Source organism: Gracilinanus agilis, chromosome 2 (assembly GCF_016433145.1).
Source record: "Gracilinanus agilis isolate LMUSP501 chromosome 2, AgileGrace, whole genome shotgun sequence".
NCBI classification, from domain to species: domain Eukaryota; kingdom Metazoa; phylum Chordata; class Mammalia; order Didelphimorphia; family Didelphidae; genus Gracilinanus; species Gracilinanus agilis.
The window spans coordinates 529,610,805-529,635,963 of NC_058131.1; the positions used below are offsets into that span (position 1 = coordinate 529,610,805).

The 25,159-nt window shown below is 44.2% G+C and overlaps 2 protein-coding genes across 2 annotated transcripts in view; one reads left to right on the forward strand and one right to left on the reverse strand.

Annotated features, from left to right (window-relative positions):
- LOC123234084 (uncharacterized protein FLJ37310-like) overlaps positions 1 to 13,487 on the reverse strand; it is a 16,849-nt gene extending 3,362 nt beyond the window's left edge. Inside the window, exon 1 of the mRNA XM_044660029.1 lies at positions 13,408 to 13,487. Coding sequence (XP_044515964.1) covers positions 13,408 to 13,487 — 80 coding nt within the window. The remainder of the gene's footprint in view (positions 1 to 13,407) is intronic.
- A 4,715-nt stretch (positions 13,488 to 18,202) lies between these two features.
- PLCB2 (phospholipase C beta 2) overlaps positions 18,203 to 25,159 on the forward strand; it is a 44,734-nt gene continuing 37,777 nt past the window's right edge. The window contains exons 1-3 of the mRNA XM_044660031.1: positions 18,203 to 18,286; positions 23,534 to 23,611; positions 24,683 to 24,751. Coding sequence (XP_044515966.1) covers positions 18,203 to 18,286; positions 23,534 to 23,611; positions 24,683 to 24,751 — 231 coding nt within the window. The remainder of the gene's footprint in view (positions 18,287 to 23,533; positions 23,612 to 24,682; positions 24,752 to 25,159) is intronic.

The following is a 25,159-nucleotide window of genomic DNA, read 5'->3' on the forward strand; positions in this document are numbered from 1 at the left end:
CCTTTTGGGGATCTCACCCTGATTCAGCTGTGGCTTTGGGGACCTCGGAGTCCTCCTGGCTGAGCGGCCACCTTTGCCCCTTGCCTGTTTCACTGCTTGGGAGATATGCCAGCCTTCCACTTGTTACGTTTTCCCCAGCGAGTTAGATGTGATCTGGTCCCAAAGCGGTGTATTGAACAGCGTTCTCTTGGGAGAACCACTGCTGCCTTGCGCTGCCCTACTCCCATTCCCTCATCCACTTCCCTCCCTGACTCGAACAGAGCCAGTGTGGCTTCTGGCTGGCTTCTCCGTTTCGCTAGGGTGGTCCTCGTACAGCTCCGGCTTCGCAGTGAAGTATGTTCCCTGACAGGCTCAGGGGATAGTCAGGAGGGCACTGGATTCCACCGGGAGCAAGCCTTATCTTCCTACCCCGCCCAGCCCAGATTCACGAAGGAAGGCCATTCCAAGCCTCCCTCTCTCTCTGCCTTCCTCCTCCTCCCCTTCGCCCTTCTATCTTTCTTCTCCGCTCTCTTTCCCTCCATAGTTTCCCCAGAAATTCTTGCCTTCTCCTCCTTTTAAAACCTCGTTGCCTGTTTTCCTGAGTTTGTGTGGTCTCCGCCTGTGTGTAGCCGGATGATTATGACTATACTATGGCAGGGCTCTAGGACTGAACTACCATTGCGTTATTTGGGAATGCGTCCGGTCTATTTATGTGTCACTAGAGGAGTGTGTCTGTGAGCTCTCATTCTTCCCAGGATTCTCTGGCTTCTGTAAGGGACTCCATCCCCGGGCCATTCTTACCGGCCCTAATCAGTGGGAGAAGCCTTGGTAGTAAACCACAGCTCAGAGAAACTGCTTGGTTGGATGGGAAAGAGGGCTGGGCACTGAGTCAAGAGCGCCAAGGCTATACATCTCTTATCCTTGCTAGTATTGTGGCTGTAGGTCACTTAATTTTCCTGATTCTCAATTTCCTTATCTATAAAATAGGAATAATAATGCAATTCCATTCAATAAGCATTAAAACAGCCTCTAAGTTCTGAAGAAGAAGGTTTTTTAAAGTCTCTACTTTCAAAAGATGTACTTTACAGGGCTAGGGCAAGGATTATGTGAGATCCTATATTCTGTATTGGTCTTTAAAAAAAAAAACAACCAAAAAACCCCTTACCTTCCATTTTAGAATCAATACTGTGTATTGTATTCCAAGGCAGAAGAGTAGTAAGGGCTAGGCAATGGGGATCAAGTGATTTGCCCAGGGTCATACAGCCAGCAAGTGTTTGAGGTCAGATTTGACCTAAGACCCTTGCCTCCCTCTCCAGATCTAGCTCTCAATCCACTGAGCTACCTAGCTGCCCCCCCCCATTGGTCTTAATGCTGACTCTTCTGTGTCTTACCTATTTATAACCTTGGGCAAATCAATAAGCCTTCTTGGACCTCAGTTTCCTCAGCTGTAAAGGGGGGGGCAGCTATGTGGCTCAGTGGATTGAGGACCAGGCCCAGAGACAGGAGCTCCTGGGTTCAAATTAGGCCTCAGATACTTCCTAGCTGTGTGATCCTGGGCAAGTCACTTAACTCCCATTCCCTAGCACTTAGGGCTCTTCTGCCTTAGAACCAATAAACAGTATTGGTTCTAAGGCAGAAGGTAAGGATTTTTTTTTAAGTGTGTATGTGTGTGTGCAAAGTATCCACTGAGTTTTTTTCCAACTCTCTATCCATGGTCCTATAACTTCTCATCCTCCTCTCTAGAAAATTCACAGATGGTCAGTTTCCCTGCCTCCTTTCCACTAATGGCATCTTCACTGGGTTAAGAGTACCAAGAGCTCTTAGTATCCTAGCTTATCTCTAACAACCAGAGCAGGTTCTCCTGACCTTCCAGGTCCTCTTCCTGGCTCAGATGCCAGAGGGATGCTATTTCAAGGAGGGACTTTTATCTTTCTAGTCTGAGAAACTTCAAGGACCTCAGGAGGCTGCAGAGTGTAGGCTGCGCAGCAACCAATCAATCCCTGTCCTTATCCAAGTCTGGACAGGTCAAAGTGAGGAGCTCAGTTAGGACTTGTTTAAAGCCACAGCTTTTGAATTCTTACTTTTGAACCCAAAAGGTACCCATTGATTAGGCAATGATGAAACTGTAGTATATGAATGTAGTGGAATATCATTGTGTCATGAGAAATGACAAAATGGATGATTTCAGAGAAAACTAGGAAGACTTGCATGAACTGATGCAGAGGAGTAGAACACTGTTTTACAGTAACAATATCATAAGAAAACATGGCTTTGAAAGACTTGAGAATTTTGATCCATGTAATGACAGAATTCCAGAGGACAGAAGGTGAAAGATGCTCTCCACCTCCTGATAGAGAAAGGAATGGAGTGGAGATTCAGCATGAGACATACCATTTTTCACAATGGTCAGTGTGGGAATTCACTTTGTTTGATTGACTATGCATGTTTATTTTTTTTAAACCCTTACCTTCCGTCTTGGAGTCAATACTGTGTATTGGCTCCAGGGCAGAAGAGTGGTAAGGGTAGGCAATGCGGGTCAAGTGACTTGTCCAGGTCACAAAGCTGGGAAGTGTCTGAGGTCAGATTTGAACCTAGGATATCCCATCTCTAGGCCTGGCTCTCAATCCACTGAGCTACCTAGCTGCCCTCTATGCATGGTTATTAGGAGGGTTTTCTTTTTGTTCATTGGAAGAGGAAGGTGGGAGAGAGAAGATAATTGCTTGTTAATTTAAAAAAGTTAAATATTAAAAAGGAATTCTTGCTTTTGGTGTTTATCGTTTCCTTTTTCTCCTATCTTCTTCACAGATCCTTCCCGAGAATGGATATCTTAAATTAAAAATAAAACAACAAATCTTTACCTTCTGTCTTAAAGTTGATACTAATTATTGGTCCAAGGCAGAAGAGTATTAAGGGCTAGGCAATTTGGGTGAAGTGACTTGCTAAGGGTCACACATCTTAGAAGCGACTTGAAGGCAGCTTTGAACCCAGGACCAACTGTCTCCAGGCCTACCTCTCTATCTTCTGAGCCACCTAGCTGCCCCTTTAGAATGGAATTTAATGAGCTGGATATGGGTGTGTGCCATATTTAAAGATCTCAAGTCCTTACTACCTCTTTCAATGACCATTCCAATCACTAAAAACTGTCCTGGAAAATTCTTTACATAGAGTTTGCATTGATTCTGATGCAAGTTCAGATTCTCTTTGCAGTAAGATTTTAGTCCTAAATCCTTGTCTTTAAAAACTTATAAGAACTTGGAAAGTTCTCATTTAGCTCTCCTCTCACCCTCTCATTTCTAGACTCAATGATCCCAGTTCCTTTCATTTTTCTCTTATGCCCTATTTACTCTCTAGATTTACTTAGTGCCTTTTACCCTAAAAAGACAAAATGCTTGGTATATAATTAAGCCAGGCCTCCCGAGTGCCTTGAGCCATTAGGCGATCATTTATTGTGATGCTATTACAGAACACTAAATGGTCTCCTAGTGGCCTGAAAGCGAATAAGACCACCCAGGGAACAAGTGACTCAGGCAAGAGGAACTCAGTCAACAAATATTAGACTATTTAGATTTATCGTTGGAAGGGACTTTAGATAGACTGTGCATTCCCATGTGCCACATGCTGACCCAGGCACTGGTGGGGGACATACAAATACAAAGAAAGAAATAGTCTATCCTCAAGGAGCTTCCTTTTAACAAGGGATGCATGTATACTCTATGTATAATGTGTCCCCATTTATTGATTCTCTTTAGATGTATATATATATATATATGTATACACACACATACATACATACATATATAAAATATATATCATCTAACGAGAATAAACACAAATCAGCATAGTGTAATAATGGAGGGAGAAAGTAGAAAGGATCAGGAAAGGTTTCATGGAGAAACTAATCCTGGAGCTGGGTTTTGAAGGAAGAGGGGTTTTATCAAGGGAAGCTGAGGAAGGAGTGAATTCTTTTTTTTTCCCTCCCATAATGAATGTTATATTTAGTGTATTTATATTACATTTCTATAACTTGAGTATAGCTTGGTAAATTGATTCTGAATATTTTGTAGTTTTTGTATTTTTAAAATTTAATTTAATTTTTAATTCCCCCTCCCATAGTTATATGATTCATGTTGTCTCCTTTCCCTCTTCCTTTCCCAGTTCCTAGAGCTGACAAGCAATTCCACTGGGTTATACATGTATTATCACTCAAAACCTATTTCCATATTATTCATTTTTGTAATGGAGTCATCTTTTAAAACCAAAACCCCAAATCACATACTCATTTAAACAAGTGATAAATCAGATGTTTTCTTCCGTTTCTGCTCCCACGGTTCTTTGGATATGGACAGCGTTCTTTCTCATAAGTCCCTCAGAATTGTCCTGGATCATTGCATTGCTTTTAGTAGCAAAGTCAATTACATTTGATCATCCCACAATGTTTCAGTTACTGTATACAGTGCACTCCTGGTTCTGCTCATCTCCCTCTGCATCAGATCATGGAGGTTGTTCCAGTTCTTATAGAAGTCCATCAGTCCATCATTGGAAGGAGTGAATTCTAGACATGGCCAATGCAAAGGCATGGAGATGGGAGATGGAATATGGTATATGAGGAACAGAAAAAAAGAAACATTTGGCTGGATGGAAGGGGGGATGTATAGGAAGAGCAGAAAGATTATAGCACGATTTTGAAGGAACTTTAAAAATTAAACCGAGGAGTTCATACTGTATCCTAGAGGTAATAGGGAGCCATTACATTTCAGACCTATTTGTTTAAGGAAGAATTTTTTCACAGTGGTATGAAACACAGATAGGAGGAAGGAGAGATTTGATTTGGGGAAGTCAATAAGGGGTTGTTGTCATTTCGGTGAAAGGTGATAGGGGTTTGAACGAAGATGGGAGCTGTGTGAGTAGAGAGAAGGGGTTGGATGAAAGAAATAACAGAGAACAGCAAAAAAATTGGTAAGATTTAGCAGCTGATTGGTTATATTAACTATATGGAACAAGAGAGTTAGGACTTAAGGATAATGCTAACATTACAAAACTGGGAGACTAGGAGACTGGTGGTGCCTTCAACAGAAAAAGAGCAATTTAGAAAAAAAAGATTTTGATCATATAGTAACAGGCATTTAAGCAGCTCATTGATCTCTTTAGGTATATTGGTGTCTAAAGCACTGAAGTTGGAGCTAGGAAGGCCTGCATTCAAATCCTGCCTCAGATACATGTTATCTACATGACCCTGGGCAAGTCCCTTAACCCCAGCCTCAGTTTCTTCATCTAAAAAATGGGGATTATAATTGTTGTTGTCATTGACATGCGTCCAGTCCTTTGTTAACTATTTGGGGTTTTCTTGGTAAAAATACTGGTGTGTTTGCCATTTCCTTTTCCAGCTCATTTTACAGATTTGAACTCATGAAGAAAATCTTCCCAAGTGAAGGCCTGGCACTCTATCCACTGTATCCCTAGCTGCTTGGGAACAATAATAGCATTGCTCAAATGAAATAACATGTTAAGTGTTTTGCTAAAGTGCTATACAAATAAAAGCTATCTCCTAACCCTTGAAGAATGGATTCACTTTATGAATTAGAAAACCAAGTCACAAAGAAGCTATCAATTTACATTTTTGATTTGCAAGAACTTTCATGTGTAATTTCATTTGAACTTCACAAAAATCCCGAGTGAGTGGGGCTAACTATTATCATTTTGCAGATGAAGTGAAATGACTTTGCCCAGGGTGAATTAACTAGTAAGTGGCAACTGGGACCAGAATGCCCAATTTTTGGCTCTTGTTATGTTTTAAAAAAAATCCAAACCCTTACCTTCTGTCTTGGTAACATTTCTAAGACAGAAGAGTGACAAGGGCTAGGCAGCTGGGTTAAGTGACTTGCCCAAAGGCCTGTAGCTAGGACATATCTGAGGCCATATTTAAATTCAGGTCCTCCTGACTCCAAGTCTGGTGCTCTATCCACTGTGCTGTGTGGCTTGGGGAAGCTTCATGGTTCAAGCGAGGTTCAGGATGGTGGGGAAGGTGTCTTTTTTTTCTGAGTCTTTCCAGAGAGAAATTGTTTGGCTTCCTGCCTTTCATCTTTTCCTCTTCTTTTTTATTTTTTATTTTTTTTATTTTTTTTAAACCCTTGTACTTCGGTGTATTGTCTCATAGGTGGAAGATTGGTAAGGGTGGGCAATGGGGGTCAAGTGACTTGCCCAGGGTCACACAGCTGGGAAGTGGCTGAGGCCGGGTTTGAACCTAGGACCTCCTGTCTCTAGGCCTGACTCTCACTCCACTGAGCTACCCAGCTGCCCATTTTTTCCTCTTCTTGAAGGAAACGGCAGCCTGGTATAATGAGTAATGGATGTTGTGTCAGAAAGATATGGGTTCAAGTCCTGCCCCAGACATTTAATGGCTATGTTCCCCATTGATTGATCATTAGGCATTGATTAAGTGCCTACTATGTACCAGGCAGGGCAGCTAGACAAAGGCAGTAGATAAAGCTCTGGTCCTAGAATCAAGAGGATCTGAGTTAAAAATCTAGCCTTATATACTTACCAGCTATGTGACCCTGAGGAAGTCACTTAACCCTATTTGCCTCAGTTTCTTCATCTGTAAAAAGCATTGTAGAAGGAAATGGCAAGTCACTCTGCTATTTTTGTAAAAACAAACAAACAAACAAAAAACTCAAACGGAAACCAAAATATTGTTGGTAGAATTGTGTGAACTGATCTAAGCATTCTGGAGGACAATTTGGAACTATTCCCATAGGGCTACAAAACAAAGTGTACCCTTTGATCCAGTAATACCACTATTAGGTCTCTGACCCAAAGAGATAAAAAAATGGGAAAGGAATTGTTTGTACAAAAATATTTATAGAGATTCTTTTTGTGATGGCAAAGAATTGGAAATCGAGAGGATGTCCATTACTTGGCAATTTGTGACATATATTGGTGACAGAATACTATTGTGCTATAAGGAAAGATAAGCAGAATGATTTCAGAAAAAGCTGGAAAGATGTGCAGGAACTGATGCAGAGAGAAATAAGCAGAACTGGGAGAGCATTGTACACAATAACAGCAAAACTGCATGATTATCTGTGAAAACTTGGCTATGAACAGCAGCACACTAATCTGGGACAGATCCTTAAAGATTTATAATGGGGAAAGTTGTCCACCTCCAGAAAAAGAACTGTTGCAGTTGCCTTTCCCATCAGTGTATTTTTGATTTTATTTTGGGTGTTTGGTTATATATGAGTGTGCTGTTACAACAATGACCAATATGGAAGTGTGTTTTGCATAACAATAAAAATTTTTTTAAAAGAAAGAAACTAAAAAGTCGGGGAAAGGTACTTGTACAAAATTATTTACAGCAGCTCTCTTTGTGGTGGCAAAGAATTGGAAATTGAAGGGATGTCCATCATTTGGGGAATGGCTGAACACATTGTGGTATATAATGGTGATGGGATATCATTTTGCTTTAAGAATTGACGAACAAGATGATTTCAGAAAAAAAGCTGGAAAGAGCTCTGTGAGCTGATGCAGAGTGAAATAAGCAGAACCAGGAGAACATTGTATACAGTAATGGCAATACTGAATGATGACCAACTGTGAAAGACTCAGCTACTCTCAGCAATACAATGACCCAGGAAAATTCTAAGGGACTTATGACAAAGAATGTTATCCACCTCCAGAGAGAGAACTGTTGGAGTCGGAATATAGATGAAAGCACGTGGTTTTTCACTTTAGTTTATTTGGGTTTTTATTTTGGGGTTTTGGTTTTATATGATTATTCTCTTACAAAAATGATCAATATGGAAGTATGTATAACTCACATTGAATTGCCTGCTAGCTCTAGGAAGGGGGAGGAATGGGAGGGAGTGAAACAGTTTGGATCATAATAACTTTGGGAAAATTTGGTATTATGTAATGTAATTGATAACATATTTTTATAATTAAAACACACATATACATACACACAACCACCCAAATGAAGTCATAAAGAAATGACTGAATACCAAAATGTACCAGGCACTGCGCTAAGCAGTGGGAGTACAAAAAAGAGGTAAAAGTGAGTCTCTGCTCTCAAGGAGGTTACAATCTAACAGGAGAGACAACATGCAAACAAATATATGTGTGTCTGCATTGGGTATGTATATACTTACATACGCACCCATATATTAAGTTATATACAGAATAGGTAGGAAAAAATTGACAGGAGGATTTTAGATGGATTGGGAAGGCTTCTTGGGGAAGGTGGGATTTTAGTTGCTTAGTAGTGACTTCACTTACCCTTTCTGGGCCTGTATTTTCCTCTGTAAAATGAAAAGATTGGGCTAGATGAGCTTTAAGTAGCCCTCTAACTTTTAGCCTCTGAATACAAAGCATAGAAATGGAATGGAATGAAAGCATGAAAAGTAGTTTAAGTTCCTACTTTGCCCCAGGCACTGCCTTAGGGAGGCAAATGTAAAAGTGAGACAGTCTCTGACCTCAAGAAGCTTATATTCTAATAGAGAGAAGTCAGCCTGAAGAAGAGTGGTAGTTAGAAAAGAGATCTTTTGGTTTGGAGACTTATGGCCATGGTGAGTGGGATTATTGGGATTATTGACTGACATAGTCCAGTAGCTCCCTATTGCCTCCAGAATAAAATATAAAAATTTCTATTTGGTGTTCAAACTCCTCTATAATCTAGACTATATTCCTTCCTCCTCCCCAACATATATACCCCCCTTTTATGACATCCAGGTACTTTTTGATCCAGTGACAAAGGCCTCCTTGCTGTTCCATAAACAAGACACTCCATCTCTCATCTCTCAGCCATTTTCTCTGGTTGCCCATGTCTGGGATGCTCTCTTTTCTCATCTCCTCCTAATGTCTTCCTGACCTCCTTTAAATCCTATCTAAAATTCCATCTTCCTCAGGAAGCCTTTCCCACCTCCACTAATTCTTGAGCTTTCTTTCTCTCAATTATATTCCATTTTCCCTATATGTTGCTTCTTTGCACATATTTGTTGTTTCTCTCCTGAGATTGTGAGCTCCTTCAGGGCAGGAAACTGCCTTTTCCCTCCTTTTGCAATCCTACCTCTTATCACATAGCCTGGTGGATATGTTATAGGAAAAGCTAAGTTAAGATGTGTAAGTTTGCAGATGGACAGCAGAGTGCAGGATTCTGGAATCCTGGGGATATTTCACATAGTAGGTGCTTAATAAATGTTTGCTGATACATGGTATACTACGGTAATGTACAAAACAGAAAATATCAATAAAACACATTTTTAAATGCTGTTTGATGTCTGATGCCTTGACCAGAAGCAGTAGTTTGAGTCAATTATTGTCCCCAGAGTTAAGAGGATGGGGAGCGGAGAAGGGGACCATGTTCTCACAGCAGTGTTTGGATAGAATGTGAAGCATGAGCTGAGGATGGCTATCTGTCATGGGTTATCACTCACATTCATTTACTCGTTCACTTACCCATGCACCAGTCAGAAGAGAAGAGTTCCAAAGCTGAGAGGACTAACTCCTCATAAGAATGTGGACAAAGTCCCAGGAGATCTGGTCTGGAGGATGCTGTTCCAGGTGGAAAGGGATAGGGCAGCAGCTGGCAATATGCCCCCCCCCAAAATGGCTCGATATTATTAACCTTACAGCTTGGGTGGCCCAGACCCTGTTTTCCCTTTGTTTTCATTGTGGCTCTGGTAAGCTTGAATCTGAATCCAATGAGGGGGAAAAACAGGAGGAGGTGGACATCAGAAATACGGAGTCTTATTGCTAATTCTCAGATCTTTTTTTTTTCCTTTAAAAAAATTTGATGTCTTTTACCTTTATATTATAATCTATCCAAGCCCACCTCTAGATGGAACCCTCCCTTGTGACAATGAAAAACAATTTAGTAAAAGCATCTTTTATAGAGACCACATCTGATGCAACACTCTGCCCTAGAAGTCATCTACCTCTTTGCAGTGAGGGAGGAGGTATGTTCCATTGTTTTTCCATACTTTTTTTATTTGCACTGTTGTATTCTTTGTGTGTATCGTTCTCTTGGTTATGTTTGTTTCATTCTGCATCAGTTCACTTAAATTTTCCCTTCTCTCTCTGCATTTCTCTTATCTATTTTGTACTGAAAATAATATTCCCCTGCATTCTTTGGCCATCCCCAAATGATCACCCACTTTCTTTCTTTTTTTTTTTTTTTAAACCCTTGTACTTCGGTGTATTGTCTCATAGGTGGAAGAGTGGTAAGGGTGGGCAATGGGGGTCAAGTGACTTGCCCAGGGTCACACAGCTGGGAAGTGGCTGAGGCTGGGTTTGAACCTATACTTTCTTCTTCATTTCTATGAAGAGTGTTGCCGTGAATATTCTGGTATATGTTGACCCTGGATTTTTTTTTCTTTTTTTTGTCTTTGACTTCCTTGGAGTATATTATTGAATTAAAGCGTATAGACAGCTTAGATTCATATCTTTTTTATAAGGTACTTGTAGAAATGACGCCCATGGTCAAAAGGCTCAAATGATTATAAGGTACTTGTTTTAGTGAGCCCAAGGTCATGGCACAAAGTGACTCACAGGGTGGGAGGATCCATGCATCCTGTAGGAAAGGCAGCTCAGAGGGTACATACAACTGAAAATGGATCAGCTTTGTATATAAAAGATAGCTCCACGTCCAGCCTCTCTCCTTTCAATTTATCTGCCAAAGTGATATTCCTAAAACAAAGATCTGACTGTTTTACCTCTCCTACTCAAAGTCTTCAAATGACTGCCTATTAACCTATAAGACAAAATACAAAATCCTCAGTCTGGCGTTTAAGATCCTTCACAATTTGGGTCCCACTCACATTTTAAGCTTTATTTCCCCTCTTCCCCCACACTCTTTTCCAATCACATTGGCCTTCAGACTGCTCCCCATAGAAAACATTTCATCTCCTGCCTCTGTATTTTTGCATAGGGATCCTCCCTACCCCCATCCTACCCCAGTCTCTGGTATTTCTTTCTCACCTCCAGTTCTTGGAATTTTGCTTCAGTTGATAACCTCCTACATGAAGCCTTTCCTGATTTCACCCCTTCCTATTCCCTCTCCTAAGCTGCTTCCCATCAGTTATTTTGTATTATTTTCTTATATTTACTTATCTGTGGAATCCCCCCTTGTGGAATGTAAGATCCTTGAAGACAAGGACTGTTCCCCAACAGTATGGACCCATAATTGGCACTTAATAAATGTTTGTTGAATTGTTTCAGAATAATGAGAACTGTGTTTCTCATTGTACTCTAGTATCAACCAATTAGTCAATCAAGCAAGCATTGAATGTTCTAGGCACCATCCTAAGCATTTGGAAGACAAAGATGAAAGTGAAACTTAAATCGCACACGTGTGTGTGTGTGTGTGTGTGTGTGTGTGTGTGTGTGTGTGTGTTTGGAATATACAAAAAAAACGAATTCAAGTTATTTTAGGGAATGCAACTAACAGTCAGTGGTGAGGAACCAGGAAAGGTTTCATGGAGAAAATAGAACTTGAGCTGAATTTGGAAGGAGATGAAGGATTCCAAGAATTGGAAGTGAGGAGGGGGTGCATTCCAGATGTGAGGATGGGGACATGTAGCCAGGGAGATAGCTCATAGATCTTAGAGGCAGAATACGACTCCATATCCCCTGACTTTTGGCTTGGTACTCTTTCCTTTCCAGTGTGATTTACCTTTACATTACAAAGCTGTTAGCAGGAAGCAGCTAGGTGGTTCAATGGATTGAGAGCCAGGTTTAGAGATGGGAAAGTCCTGGGTTCAAATTTGGCCCTGGGCAAATCACTAAACCCCCATCGCCTAGTCTTGCCACTTTTCTGCTTTGAACACAATGTACAATATTGGTTCTAAGGTGGAAGGTAAGGATTTTATTAAAACAAATAATAAAAGAAGGCTAATAGAAAGGGTAAGAGATGGGAGGGGAACATATAAAGAATTTATTTGACCTTTGTGAGGAGGCCACTTCTTCATTAGACTAAAGTAATCAAATATATGGCAGAGGATGATATCAAGACACTGTGAATTGAAGAAGGCAGAAAAAGGTTGTTCTTGGCCTCAGTATTTTTTTTCCCTATAAAAAAAAACAACTTATAAGTTGGTAGCCTCAGCTGAGAAATTTTAGGAGCGTGCTCCTGGAGGCTCAGCTGGACCCTGTTTAGTCGTGTCTGACTCTGTGGCCCCGTTTGGGCTTTTCTTAGCAAAGATACTGGAGTGGTTTGCCATTTCCTTCTCCAATTCATTTTATAGATAAGGAAACTGAGGCAGACAAGGTTAAGAGATTTGCCTGGGGTCACACAGTTGGTGAGTATCTGAGACTAGATTTGAACTCAGGTCTTCCTGACTCTAAGCATTCGGCTCTATTACTTCATGAGTTAGCTGCCCCTTGGCAGGATCTTAATGTAAGGAGTATGACCTTGTAGGACAGACAGAAGCCTAAAGAGATCAGTAACTGAGATGTGCTTTCCAATAACCAAATTCGAAACCCAGACACATCCAGACTTTTGGTTCAGAGTTCTTGTGGCCCCATTAGTTCATCAATAAATAACATCGCTATAATATATGTATAACCCCATGAAATTGCTTGTCAACTCTGGAGGGGGAAGGGAAGAGGGGAGGGAGACAACCAGAATCATGTAACTATGGGGAAAAAATGTAAAAATAAAGTCTGCCAACTGTAAAAGAAAGAAAGAAGGAAAGAAAGAAAAAAAGGAAGGAAGAAAAGAAACAAACAAACAAAAAGAAAGAAGGGAAGAAGGAAGGAAAGAAGGAAGGAAGAAAAGAAAGATAGCAGCAAACAAACAAGGGAAGGAAGGAAGGAAGGAAGGAAGGAAGGAAGGAAGGAAGGAAGGAAGGAAGGAGGAAAAAAGGGAATAAAGAAAGGAAGGAAGGAAGGAAGGAAGAACGTCACTAATGAGGCAGTTAGATGGTTCAGTGGGTTATGAGTCAGGCTTAGAGATGGGACGTTCTGGGTTCAAATGTGACCCCAGACACTTCCTAGCTGTGTGACTCTGGGCAAGTCACTTAATCCCCATTGCCTAGCCCTAATGGCTCTTCTGCCTTGGAACTTGCTATTGATTCTAAGGCGGAAGGTAAGGACTTAAAAAAATAAATAGCATCCCTAGATTACAAACTCATCCCTATTGTAATTCCCCCCCCCCCTTTTTAGGTAGATAAATTGGATTTTGTGAGTCTGAGCTTTGGATTCAAATGCTGCCACGTAACTTCTGGGGCCACAGAGAGGGAAACTGGACAAAGACAAGGTCATCCAGTCTCAGCCGCAGAACCCATCAGTTAAACACCGAACTTGAGTGAGTCCTGTCTCTTGTCCTCTCATTCTCCTCCCCAAGCTCCGGCCTCGACACTTGGAGCTTTAGCAGTAGCGTATGTGAATAAAGACTCTTATTTTCTCTCTCTCTCCAGCCAAAAGTCAGGCTACCTTCCGCCGAGATCCGCGTCCAGGCTCCCGGAGAAGCTCTTCTTTATTATTCTCGGCACCCATTCGGAGGCGGCGTTCATTCGGGGCTGGGGACGTGGGAGATGCTCGGGTGGGCAGAGAGCCAGGCGTTGGGGGAGAGCCGAGCCGAGCTGGGGTGTCGCTGCCGCAAGCGCCCGGCAGGGGGCACTCTCACCCTTTCAGTTATCCTCTGCGGGGGCTGTGATTGGCAGCCTGAGGCGGGGGTGACTGTGTCTTAGCCTCAGCCGTAGAGTGGATGTGAGCGAGGGAGGGAGGAAGGGAGGCAGGGAAGCACTCCTGGGAGGGCCTGTCACATCCAGCTCAGAGCATCGGGAGCACATGGAATCGCTCCAAAGCTGGCACGACTCATCCCCTGGGGAGCAGGCTGGCTGGGGTGGAAAGTAGAGAAGGGGGTCCTGAGCCTCCAGGTCCTTGGGAATCTCAATCTCCTGGGGGGGGGGGAGGCGGCGGGGATGGGGGGGGGGAGGCTGGCATGCATCATCTTCTAAGGGGAATGACAGAATCAAAGAATAATCGATTTAGCGAGAAGAGACCTTGGCAATCAATCTTTTCTTTTTCTTTTTTTTTAATTTTAATTTGTAAAATCCTTACCTTCTGGCTCGGACTCAACACTGTGTATTAGTTCCAAGGTAGAAGAGCCATGAGGGGCTGGGCAATGGGAGTTAAGTGACTTGCCCAAGGTCACCCAGCTAGGTGGTGACTGAGGCAAGATTTGAACCCAGGACCTCCCCTCTCTTGGCCTGGCTCTCAGTCCACTGAGCCACCCAGCTGACTCCCAATCCTCTTATTTTTACAGATGAGGAAACTGAGTTGGGAGGAGAAGTGTCTNGGGAGAGGCGGCGGGGATGGGGGGGGGTAGGCTGGCATGCATCATCTACTAAGGGGAATGACAGAATCAAAGAATAATCGATTTAGCTAGAAGAGACCTTGGCAATCAATCTTTTCTTTTTCTTTTTTTTTAATTTTAATTTGTAAAATCCTTACTTTCTGGCTCGGACTCAACACTGTGTATTAGTTCCAAGGTAGAAGAGCCATGAGGGGCTGGGCAATGGGAGTTAAGTGACTTGCCCAAGGTCGCCCAGCTGACTCAGGTGACTGAGGCAAGATTTGAACCCAGGACCTCCCCTCTCTTGGCCTGGCTCTCAGTCCACTGAGCCACCCAGCTGACTCCCAATCCTCTTATTTTTACAGATGAGGAAACTGAGTTGGGAGGAGAAGTGTCTTTCCCAAGCTGGCAGGTGATAGAGCTGAGATTTGAGTCCAGGATGGTACAGAAAAAAGAGGATTGATTCTGGAGTCAGAGGGTCTAGGTTCAAATCCTGCCCTGCTACATACTAGCTATGTGACCTTTGATGAATCTCTCATCTTCTCTGGGCCTCAGTTTCCTCAGTTGTAAAATGAAAGAGTTTCCAAGCTGATTCCATATCAGGACTCTTTCTATTACCCTGTGCTGCCTTAGATGAGAGGATTAGAAATGGGATGCCCTTCTAGTCATGTAGGAGGAGATGAGCCAGTCAATGAGCATTTATTAAGCACTTACTGTGTACCAGGTGCTGTGCTAGACCCTGGCAATGTCAAAGGAAAGGCAAAAAGCAGACAGTCCCTGCTTTCAAGGAGGGAGCTCACAATCTAACTGGAGGCAACAACTAGGTACAGACAACCTACATCCAGGAAAAACTAGTCAAGTTTAGAGAAGTCTGGATGGGGAACCAGAAGACCCAGGTTCTAGTTTTGACTCTGCCACCAAGAAGTTGTGTTTGGCCCCTAGTCTCCTCATTTATAAAATGAAGGTAATGAACTATGTGGAAAGGAGTTTGGCTTTAGAGTCGGAGGACCTGGTTTTAATCCCATTTTTGTTTTTATACTACCTCTGTGGCCCTGGAAAAAAATCACTGAACTTCCTTGGGCCTCCGTTTCCTTATCTGGAAAAAGCCCTCAGTGACCTCTGATATTCCTTCCAACTCTAACACTTTGATTTTGTGACCAGATTATTTCTTTAAGCTCTAGGGTAAGGCTGCTGGGAATCTGAGCCAGTTTCTGAGAGGCTACGGATTTGAATCCTACACTGCAGAGATTTCTCTCCAAGCACATCACTGATGACTTTTCCTAAATCCCTTACTTCTTGGGTCTCTCCCCTTCTTTGTGCCCTATGGGGTCTAAGGCTGAGGCGTGGGTAAGGTCTTTGGCACGTTGGGGTCCCAGGAACCATTGCCAAGCAGTTCTGATGCTTAGGGAAGGGAATGGGACTTTATCCCACTGTCTTTAGGGTTGGGCCTTCCCAGATAACTTCGACAATAATTTTGAAGCAGAATAAACTGGGAGTTGGGGTTCCTAAGTCCATTTCCTGTTCTGGTATCAATGAGCCCCAGATAAAGAAATCTCTCCTCCCAGCTTCAATTTCCCAACCTGTGAAATGAGATAAGAAGTCTGGGCTTTTAGGTTAAATGGGAAAGGTGGGGGGGTGGGGAGGGAGAACTGGTGGCCTCAGCCTTTGGGTGGAGAGGAAGGCGGCAGTGGGGCTCACGTTAGGAGAGGATGGGATTTCCAGATGAGGAGGGAGAGGACAGTGTTATGTTGTTGGCAGGTGCAGAGGGCTTCAGGTGAAGGACCTGGGATTTCCCTTGCAAAATTCATTCAAAAGGATTAAGGGAGGAACCTGATCCATAGGTGTGTAGAGGAGCTCCCTGGGGCCTGGGTTCATTAAAGGGTGTTCAAAGGGGATGGGGAGATGGGGAAGGGCAAAGGGAGGGACAGGAGGCCACAAAGAAAGAGGAGTTGGGGGGGGGGGATAAGGGAGAATGGAGCTAAATGACAGGGAGGACATGGAGAAGCTGGGCAGCTCTTAGTGATGACCTGGTCCGGCTCCCAGGCTTCTCTCTAGACTGCTTTGGTTGAAGAATTTTTAAATATAATAGTCATCTTCCCTCTTCCCTACCCTCTGTATCGTGTGGACTTCCCAATGGACAAAGACAGAGACAACTGCCCACCTTGCTTGGCTGCTCCCATGTCGGTTTCTTTGCTAGCACTGAATGGCCCGTGAGAGTGGGAGATGATGGAAAGGTGGGCATCTCACGGGGTCCAGGGGCTTTTTGTTGTTGTGCTCAAGGGACTCCGGGGTAAGGTCTGGGGCAGCCGGGCAGGCGCCTTTTAGGGGAAGGAAGCTGGTGGGTGGCACTCCTTGCTTCCCCTCCTGGGCTGCTATGGAGGAAGATAAGAGAAGCCAGTTGGGTAAGAGGAAGTGGGCTAAGGCCCAGACCCTGTTCTGTTCCATAGAAGAGGACCAAAGGGTTGCCCCCCATTCGTCCGGGAGCTGGCGCCTTGAGGAGAGGGCTGGGAGCGGGCTCAGGCCCTCAGAGACCTCAGGGTAATTGGGCAGGCTCTAGATCCCCAGGGCTTTGGATGAGGGCCCATGACTCAGCTCTAGGAGTCCATGGCAGACACACAAAAGGGAGGGATTCGAGGTGCCCAGCCATTGCCCGTGAAACTAGGAAGGGTGACTTCATGGGAGGCCGAGGAGGGAGAAAGGACAAGTCTGTCAGGGCCTAGACGAGGAAACTCTGAAGGCAAAGATGGGAGAGGCATGTTTGAGAGGTAATGATTGCCTCACTTACATCTGATTTTCATGGGGAGGAAGCATTGAGAAAGAGTGGTTAGGCCAACCAGCACATTTTGCTTATTCAAAACACTCCAGCTATTACCTTAAATCTGGTTCCCTCGAGTTGGCTGCCTTCACCCTTTCCCCCTACACCCCTTTCTGACTACCTCTCTCATGTCCCTACTCCGGCCACTCAGGTCCAGATTGGAAGTCACAAGGCCTTGGTTCAAATTCCCTCCCTGCCACTTACTACCTGGACTGACTTCAGACAAGTCACTTTACTTCCGTAGTCCTCAGTTTCTTCTTCTTTCCTCCCCTCCCCCAATTTCATTTATTTGTTTGTTTGTTTGTTTTACTTATTTACTTTCCCAATTGTTTCTAAAATTTAAATTTAATGTTTGTACTAAAATGTAAATACACACACAAAAAATTAAAATCATAAAGTTTATAGTTAAATAGATTTCATCTAGTTGTTTAAGTGACACCGAGGACAAAATAAAATTATTTAGAAATGATTTCTTTAAAAAAAAAGCCTCAGTTTCCTCTTTATAAAATAAGAGGGTTGGACAAGATGGCCTCTGAGGTCCCTTTCGACCCTAAATCTATAAGCCTGGGATCCTGTGAGATGTCCTGGGAGCCCTTCTGTGCTTTTAACCTGGGTGACCCCAATTTCTGTCCCTCTGTCTGTGGTCTTAGCATTTTTCTTCTCATCCCTTTTGGGGCCTCCTCCCTGGCTGGCCTAGAAAGGCATCTGAGTCTGGCACCCCCAATCTATCTCTAACTTTAGCATGATAGAGAAGTAGGAGAAGGAAGTCCTGAGGCAGGAAGTACGGGGGGTGGGGGTTTGGGGCTGAAGGAGAAGGAAACCATGGCCTCCCCATCGGCCGTTAGTGAGCTCTTCGTCGGGCAGCCCGCATTCCTCTTGCAGCCTCTCCGGGGGCACAGGTGCCCGGGCAGCCACTGATTTGCAATGCAGATAGATACCTGGCGGCTGCCTCTCGCCTTCTTGGATCTCATAAGAGGGCACTGACTTCCAGGTGGGGCTGCTTGGGGTGGAGAGCACCATGTGAGGCGGACTTCATTCTGCTCGGCCTCTCACCCATCTGCCCACCTGCACCACCCTCCTCTTCCCAGCTCTATGCCCTGCTCTGCCCTGGCATCATGTCTCTGCTTACCCCCGTCCTGCTGCCCCCGGAGCTGAAGAGCTACCTGACCCGAGGAGAGCGCTTCATCAAATGGGATGATGTGAGTGGGGCAGCAGAGGGGGGCCTGGACTCTGGGAGGTGGCACCGAGGTCAGGTGGTGGGGGAGCGGAGATGGTCTGGGCACGCACTGGGAGTGGGAGATCGGGGAGGGAGCCTGGCTTCCCCCAGCCTGGGACGGGCTTTGGGCTCAGGGCTTCGTCCCTTCCTGTCACTGGGTGGTCGTTGCTGTATCCATATTGTGATCACACACATCCCAGGCCATGTCCTCGTCTTCCTAAGGCTGTTTCTCGGTGTTCGTGAGTGGCTATGGTTCAGAGAACATCTCAATCAATCAGTCAGTCAATGAGTCAATCATCTGCCACTTATTAAGTGCCTGCTGTATGCCAAGCCCTATATTGGTGGCAGGGGCAGGGGATACAAAGGCAGAATCGACACTTCTGCCCACGAGATGCTTAAACTTGAATGGGATGGATGGATGGATGGATGGATGGATTTCCCTGAACATGGATCTGACCATTCCATGGCAGTTCCTGGAGAAGGATGGTCTGTCTCTACGAGTGATCTCAAAATCCTCTGTCTATCTCTTCTCATGGTTAACTGGAAGAGTAAGGATTATTCTCTGATTGGGAGTTGTTGAATCAGGGTGGGAGAGAGCAGGGAGGAGGATGGGGGAGGGAACAAGCATTTCTATAACTTTGTGTCAGGCACTGTCCTAAGATCTCACCCGATCCTCGAAATGGCCCTGGGAGGCAGGCCATATTATGACCTCCATCTTACAGCTGAGGAAATTGGAACTGAGAGACTTTCAATGACTTGCCCAGGGTCATGAAGTTAGGGAGTGTCTGAGGCTGGATTTGAACTTACCACGCCGCATGATGCCTCTGCAGAAGAAGGTTGGAAATCAGCCATTTTAAATAGGCTGCTGTAGGGGCAACTAGGCGGTTCAGTGGATTGAGAGCCAAGCCTAGAGATGGGAGGTTCCGGGTTCAAAGACACTTCCTAGCTGTGTGACCCTGGGCAAGTCACTTAACCCCCATTGCCTAGTCCTTACTGCTCTTCTGCTTTGGAACCAATGCACGGTATTGATTCCAAGATGGAAGGTCAGGTTTAAAAAAAAAAAAAGGCAGCTGTGGAATGGACTTGAAATAGCAGGGTCCAGGGCATTACACATGTAATCTGCAGATAATTGTGAATATGCCACAACATTGTCCTTTCCCAGGGATTAGAGATGGGGTGGGAAAGGGTGAGAGATCTCTGGAATATAACCAAGCAACGGCTTTCTTTTCTTTTCTTTAAACAAGAGGAATAAAGTCCAGGAGACCAAAAACAAACAAACAAACAAACAAACAAACAAACAAACAAAAAAACAAATTAGGCAGAGGGACAATTATAACAGAATCTCAGTCCCGTCTCCAGTCTATTCTTCTGGGTTCCTTCTACTCCTCCTGTTTGGTCCTCAGGCTAGGGTTTTGGCCCTCTACCTTCTCCTGAAGCCTTTTCCTCTTCCAGGATAGAGGAATGCTGGGACTAGTGAGCAGGGGCTACAAAGAGATGCTTGTCCATGCTCAGTTCTCTCAGGCTGCAGGTTGGTAGAAGAGGGGTTCAGATAAGAGTGAGATCATAGAAGACCCCCTGAATGCCCAGTGAGCAGGAGATTTTCCCCAGAGCCCTTCGTACTGTGACAGCTAGTAAAGACAAGACAAGAGCTATCTAATCATGCCTTTCTCAGCTTCAGGGCTCAACTTTATTAATCTTGTCCCATCAGCTCTGGTGGGAAAAAATCTGCCTCATTTCCTAGATGGATATTTGTGCCTTCAGTCTATCCCTGATTCTTCATACCCCCCCCAACCCTGTTGATTCTCCCCATAATCCATCCCATCCACAACCCCTTAAAGCTCCCTTCTCTTTGGGCTCTCCAGGTCCCTTAGACCACTAAAAAGAAAACTAGGAACCTCTCCTCTGAGGAAGCAGTGGGAGGAAGAAAAGCCTAGCATGCTAGCTGTGGGTCCTGGGGAGCTGGAAGGGTGTGGAAGGACCAGATGTGAGCAAGAGCACCAGGGTGGACCCAGGAAATCCTCATTTCTTTTTCTTTTTTAAAATTTAAAATTTAATTTTTATTGTCATGCAAAACATTTCCATATTGGTCACTGCTGGTAAGAACAAACCCACACATAAATAACCCCCCCCAAATCAAACCAAAGACACTGCTATAAGGATGACTCCAACAGTTCTCTCTCTGGAGGTGGGCAACGTCCCCCCACCGTAAGTCTTTCAGGATTGTCCCAGATCATTGCATTGCCGAGAGAAGCCAAGTTTTCCCAGATGATCATCATCCAATATTGCTTTTACTGTAGGAAATCCTCATTTCAAGGGAAGTTCTTCCTGGGACTCTGGAAATCAAAGCTACATCCCAATTCCCTGCACCCTCTGAATCGTAGGGGAAAGGAAGAGGAGGCCCAGCTAGGGTGGCTTTCCTAGATCTTGAGATGTGGACCTCGGAAGAGTGTCATTTTTCCTGGTTATGGAACTCAGGTGGCATAAACTCATAGGATCATAGTATCCTAGATTTAGAGCTGGAATGGACCCTGGAGGTCCTCTAGTCCAACTCCTTCATTTTACCTGTCATAGAATCATGAATTTAGAGTTGGAAGGACCTAGAATTTCAACTTCTGCATTTTCTAAATAAGGATAAATAAATTTAACAATTCAACACCTGAATTTTATAAATGAGGACCCTCAAGCCCACAGAATTGGGACTTGCCAAAGTCACACCAGTGGCAGAGACAGGTTTTAAATCCACATCCTGAGACACTGAGTCCAGTGTTCTGACCACAGAACTGCTAACCTATCAGCCGAGAAATCTGAGATGCTGGGCCTCTCCAGTTAGTGTCACTTTGTAGGAAAGGGAATCTGGTCCTCTTGGGGACAGGCCTTGACCCTTGAACTACGTGAATAAGGGAAGGGATAGTTTTTTCAGTTGTTTTTTTTTTTTTTGAGGAAAAAGGGAAGCACCGCTGCGTAGGAGGAGGTGGTAGGAGTTTCCAAGGTGAAAGGTGAAGTTATGTCTTAATTCTTCTAGGAAGAGTGTATAAGCAGGCCAATGTGAAGGCAGAGTGACAAAGGATTTCTGAATTCCTCATCGAATCAGTACCTCTATGACTGCCACTCCCCAACTCCCTTGTCTGGAAGTCGAAGCAGCTAATGTGATTGAACAAAGAAACACAGATGGAGCACCTGTTGGATTTGAGGCCTGTGCTAGTCAACAGGTGTTCAATGAGGCATGAGACACAGCACTTCCATGGGGGCAGTGTTGGCACAGTGGGAAGAGTGTTAGATTTGGAGTCAAGGGACCTGGGTTCAAATCCTGATCTGCCACTTACTACTTGTGGACCTTGGGCAAGTCACTTAACTTTCCTTCCCTTTCCTCAGGTGTAAAATGAGAGGGGTGGGATTAGATATCCTCTGAGCTCTCTGACCCTATGATTCCCTCAAGTAGCTTAGGGTGTACTTGGTAAGACAGGATGATCATAAAAAGATGACCTTCTAAAAGAGGCAAAACACAATAAATGCCGAAGGAGGGGTACAGATAATAATAACAAGAAATAGCATTTGCATAATGCTTTAGTTTTTGCAAAGCACTTTACAAATGTTATCTCATTTTATTTGCATGCAAATAATAACAACTTGTTTCCTCTTTGCCCATGCCTCCCTCCATTTCTCTTTCTTGTCATTGCTAGGGATATTCAGAACCTTATTAAATAAAAGTAGTAACAAGAGACATCCTTGCCTTATCCTAGATCTTATTAGAAAGGTCACTATTATTTCTCCATTAAGGGTAAGGCTAGTTTTCTTACATTTTTTTATCTTAATAAGGAAAGGTTCATTTATTCCTGTTTTCTAGTATCTAGTATTGTTTTTGTTATTAATATGGTCTGTTATGGCTAATCACTTTTTTAAAACCCTTTCCTTTATCTTAGAATCGATACAAAGGGGCAGCTGGGTGGCTCAGTGGATAGAGAGCCAGGCTTGGAGATGGTAGGTCCTGGATTCAAATCTGGCCTCAGATACTTCCTACCTTGGGCAAGTAACTCAATTCCCATTTAAATAGGCATCCCTTATAGCCCTTCTGCATTGGAATTAATACACTGTATTGATTCTAAGATGGAAGGTAAGGGTTTGTTTTTTTTTGTTTTAATTCTTACTAAAGCCAAATAGAGAATTTTCTATTTGATCCTGAAGGTAATAGGGAGGGATGGCAATTATTGAATAGGGGGATAGCATGGTCTTTCACAGGGTGTTAGAAAACTTCAGAAGAGGCAAAGTTCTCTCCAAGCTGGGATGGTCAAAGAACAATTGAGAGAGGAAGCAGGGCTAGAACTGGACCTTGAAGAAAGGATGGGGCTGAGAAGACTGCAGGATGATATATAGAAAATCGAGTCTGGAAGACCTTGGTTCAAATCCTTCTTCTAATACCTAATAGTTCTATGTCTCTAGAAAAGCTTAGCTAGGGCTGAATTTCCTTATCTATAAAATGGGAGTAGTAATGGCTGTAATGCCTAACTTAAAAGGATGTGATTTTTTGCAAACTTGAAAGTATTTGTATGTATGTGTATGTATATGTATATGTATAATAATGATATTAATTACTAATATTCATATGTGTATAATAATAATGTTATTAATCACTAATATTTATGTAGTGCTTACTATGTGCTAGGCACTGTGCTAAGTTTATAATTATTCTCCTTTGACCCTTGTGACAACTCTGGAAGGTAGGTGTGATTATTATCCCCATTTTACAGGAGAGAAAACGGAAGCATGCATACATATCTATTATACACACATACTCACGCACACATATATGCAGCTGGGTGGCACAGTGGATAGAGTCAGGCTTGCAATCAGGGAGACTTATTTTCTTGAGTTCAAATCTGGCTTCAGATACTTACTAGCTGTATGACCCTGGGCAAGTCATCTAACCCTGTTGGCCTCAGTTTCCTCATCTGTAAAATGAGCCAGAGAAGGAAATGGCAAACCGCTGAAGAATCCAAGTTGCAGAGGAGTTGCAGGACCTCCCGCTTCTAGGCCTGGCACTCTATCCACTCGGCCACCCAGCTGCTCCTGGACTACTTTTTATGAGAGCTGGAGCCAAGGACTGCTCTCCTGGTGCCTTGGAAGAACCGGGCTTGGCCTAGGGAGGGGAGAATGGAAGGAGGATGAAGTCCGTTCGGAGGGAAGGGGAGGGAGGCAGGTGCTGGGCCTCAGAGCTGAGCTTCTTTCTCCACAGGAGACTTCATTGGCATCCCCCGTCATCCTTCGAGTGGATCCCAAGGGATATTATTTGTACTGGACATATCAAAGCAAGGTGAGGGCAGCCCTCGGCCCCTTTCCCTCAAGCCCTTTGTCCTGGGAGAGAGAAGATGCGCCCTGGGATAGCCCTAAGAGGCATGTGTAGGAGAGAAGTCCCAGAGGGAGCGAAGCTACAAAAGTCTCCCTCTCGGGGCCTCCCACTGGAACAGGAGGGGCAGAGCGAGAATCTCTGCCTGCTTCCCTCCGAACACGAGGTCAGGGTTTCGCTTCCTCTCCAAGAACAGCTGGAAAACTAGAGCACCACCACCCCAGCTCCCCAGACCTTCCACACACACATGCTCCCCGAGGCATTACAGACCTTCTGTCTAGTGACTGCTGCTGCCTGGGCTCCCAAATCCTTGGTTGGGGGTGATCTGACCAATGAAATGTTAGGAAAGCCTAAAGAGAGCCAGGTTCCACCAGGATGCCTGAAGGGAAGAAAAGAGAAACCAAGGCAGAATCCAGAGATCCGAGTGGGGCTGTCCTTCCTTAGGTCCCCACACAGGCCGAAAAGTAAGATTTTAGAACTGGAAAGAGACAATAAAAATCATCTAGTAGGAGCCTCTTATTTTACATAAAAGGAAGCTGAGACTCAAAGAGGGAAGCAGTTTGTCCAAGGTAATGAGCCTGGGTTAGATCCAACATCTCCTATGTCCTGAGCCAAAGTTCTTCCCTTCACTCAGCCTTTACTGCCTTTCTGCCTTGGAACTAATGTACTGATTGGTTCTAAGACTGAAGATAAGGGGTTTTTTTTAAATTAGTTGATTACTAAAAGTGAAGTAGAGCTAGACCCCATAGTGAAGAGTACCGGGTAAGGCAATGGTTTAAAAAATGGCAATTAAGAAGAAAAGGGGAGAAATCCAGAACCAGGAGCCCTGTTCCACAGTCCATTCTAGCTACATTATTTTTCTCCAGAAAAAAGGAGTTTGGACACCTAAGGTAAGTCAGGCTTGCCTTATCTAGAGAGTGCATTCAGAAAGACCATTTTCAGGGGCTCCACTAGCCTCCGGCTGCTCCATTCTCTCATCATGACTCCATCTCACTCCTTTCTATTCCTCTCCTCCCTTCAAACTCCCAATTATTCCAGGAGATGGAGTTCCTGGACATCACCAGCATTCGGGACACTCGGTTTGGCAAGTTTGCTAAGATGCCCAAGGTAAATAGGGCTGTGGGGCCCTGCTGGGGTAGGAGAGGAGGAAGGCAAAGGCCCAAGACTAAGATACAGAGAAGAAATTGGCCCAAAGGTCATAGCACAAGAGGTAGGGCAAGTGGGGGCTGGGAGAGCTGAATTTCTGAGCAAGAAGGGAATTTCCCAGGGTTAGGTGGCAAGAGCCAGAAACAGGGACTAAAGGGACATACTTTCTATAGCCTACCCCATCTTTGGGTCCTTGACCCTCTTTCAAGCTTTTGGGGAGATGCTCCTCTCTCTCTCTGTCTCTCTTCCTCTCTCTCTTCTCTCTTCCTCTCTGTCTCTCTTCCTCTCTCTCTGTCTCTCTTCCTCTCTCTCTGTCTCTCTTCCTCTCTCTCTCTGTCTCTCTCTCTGTCTCTCTCTCTCTCTCTCTCT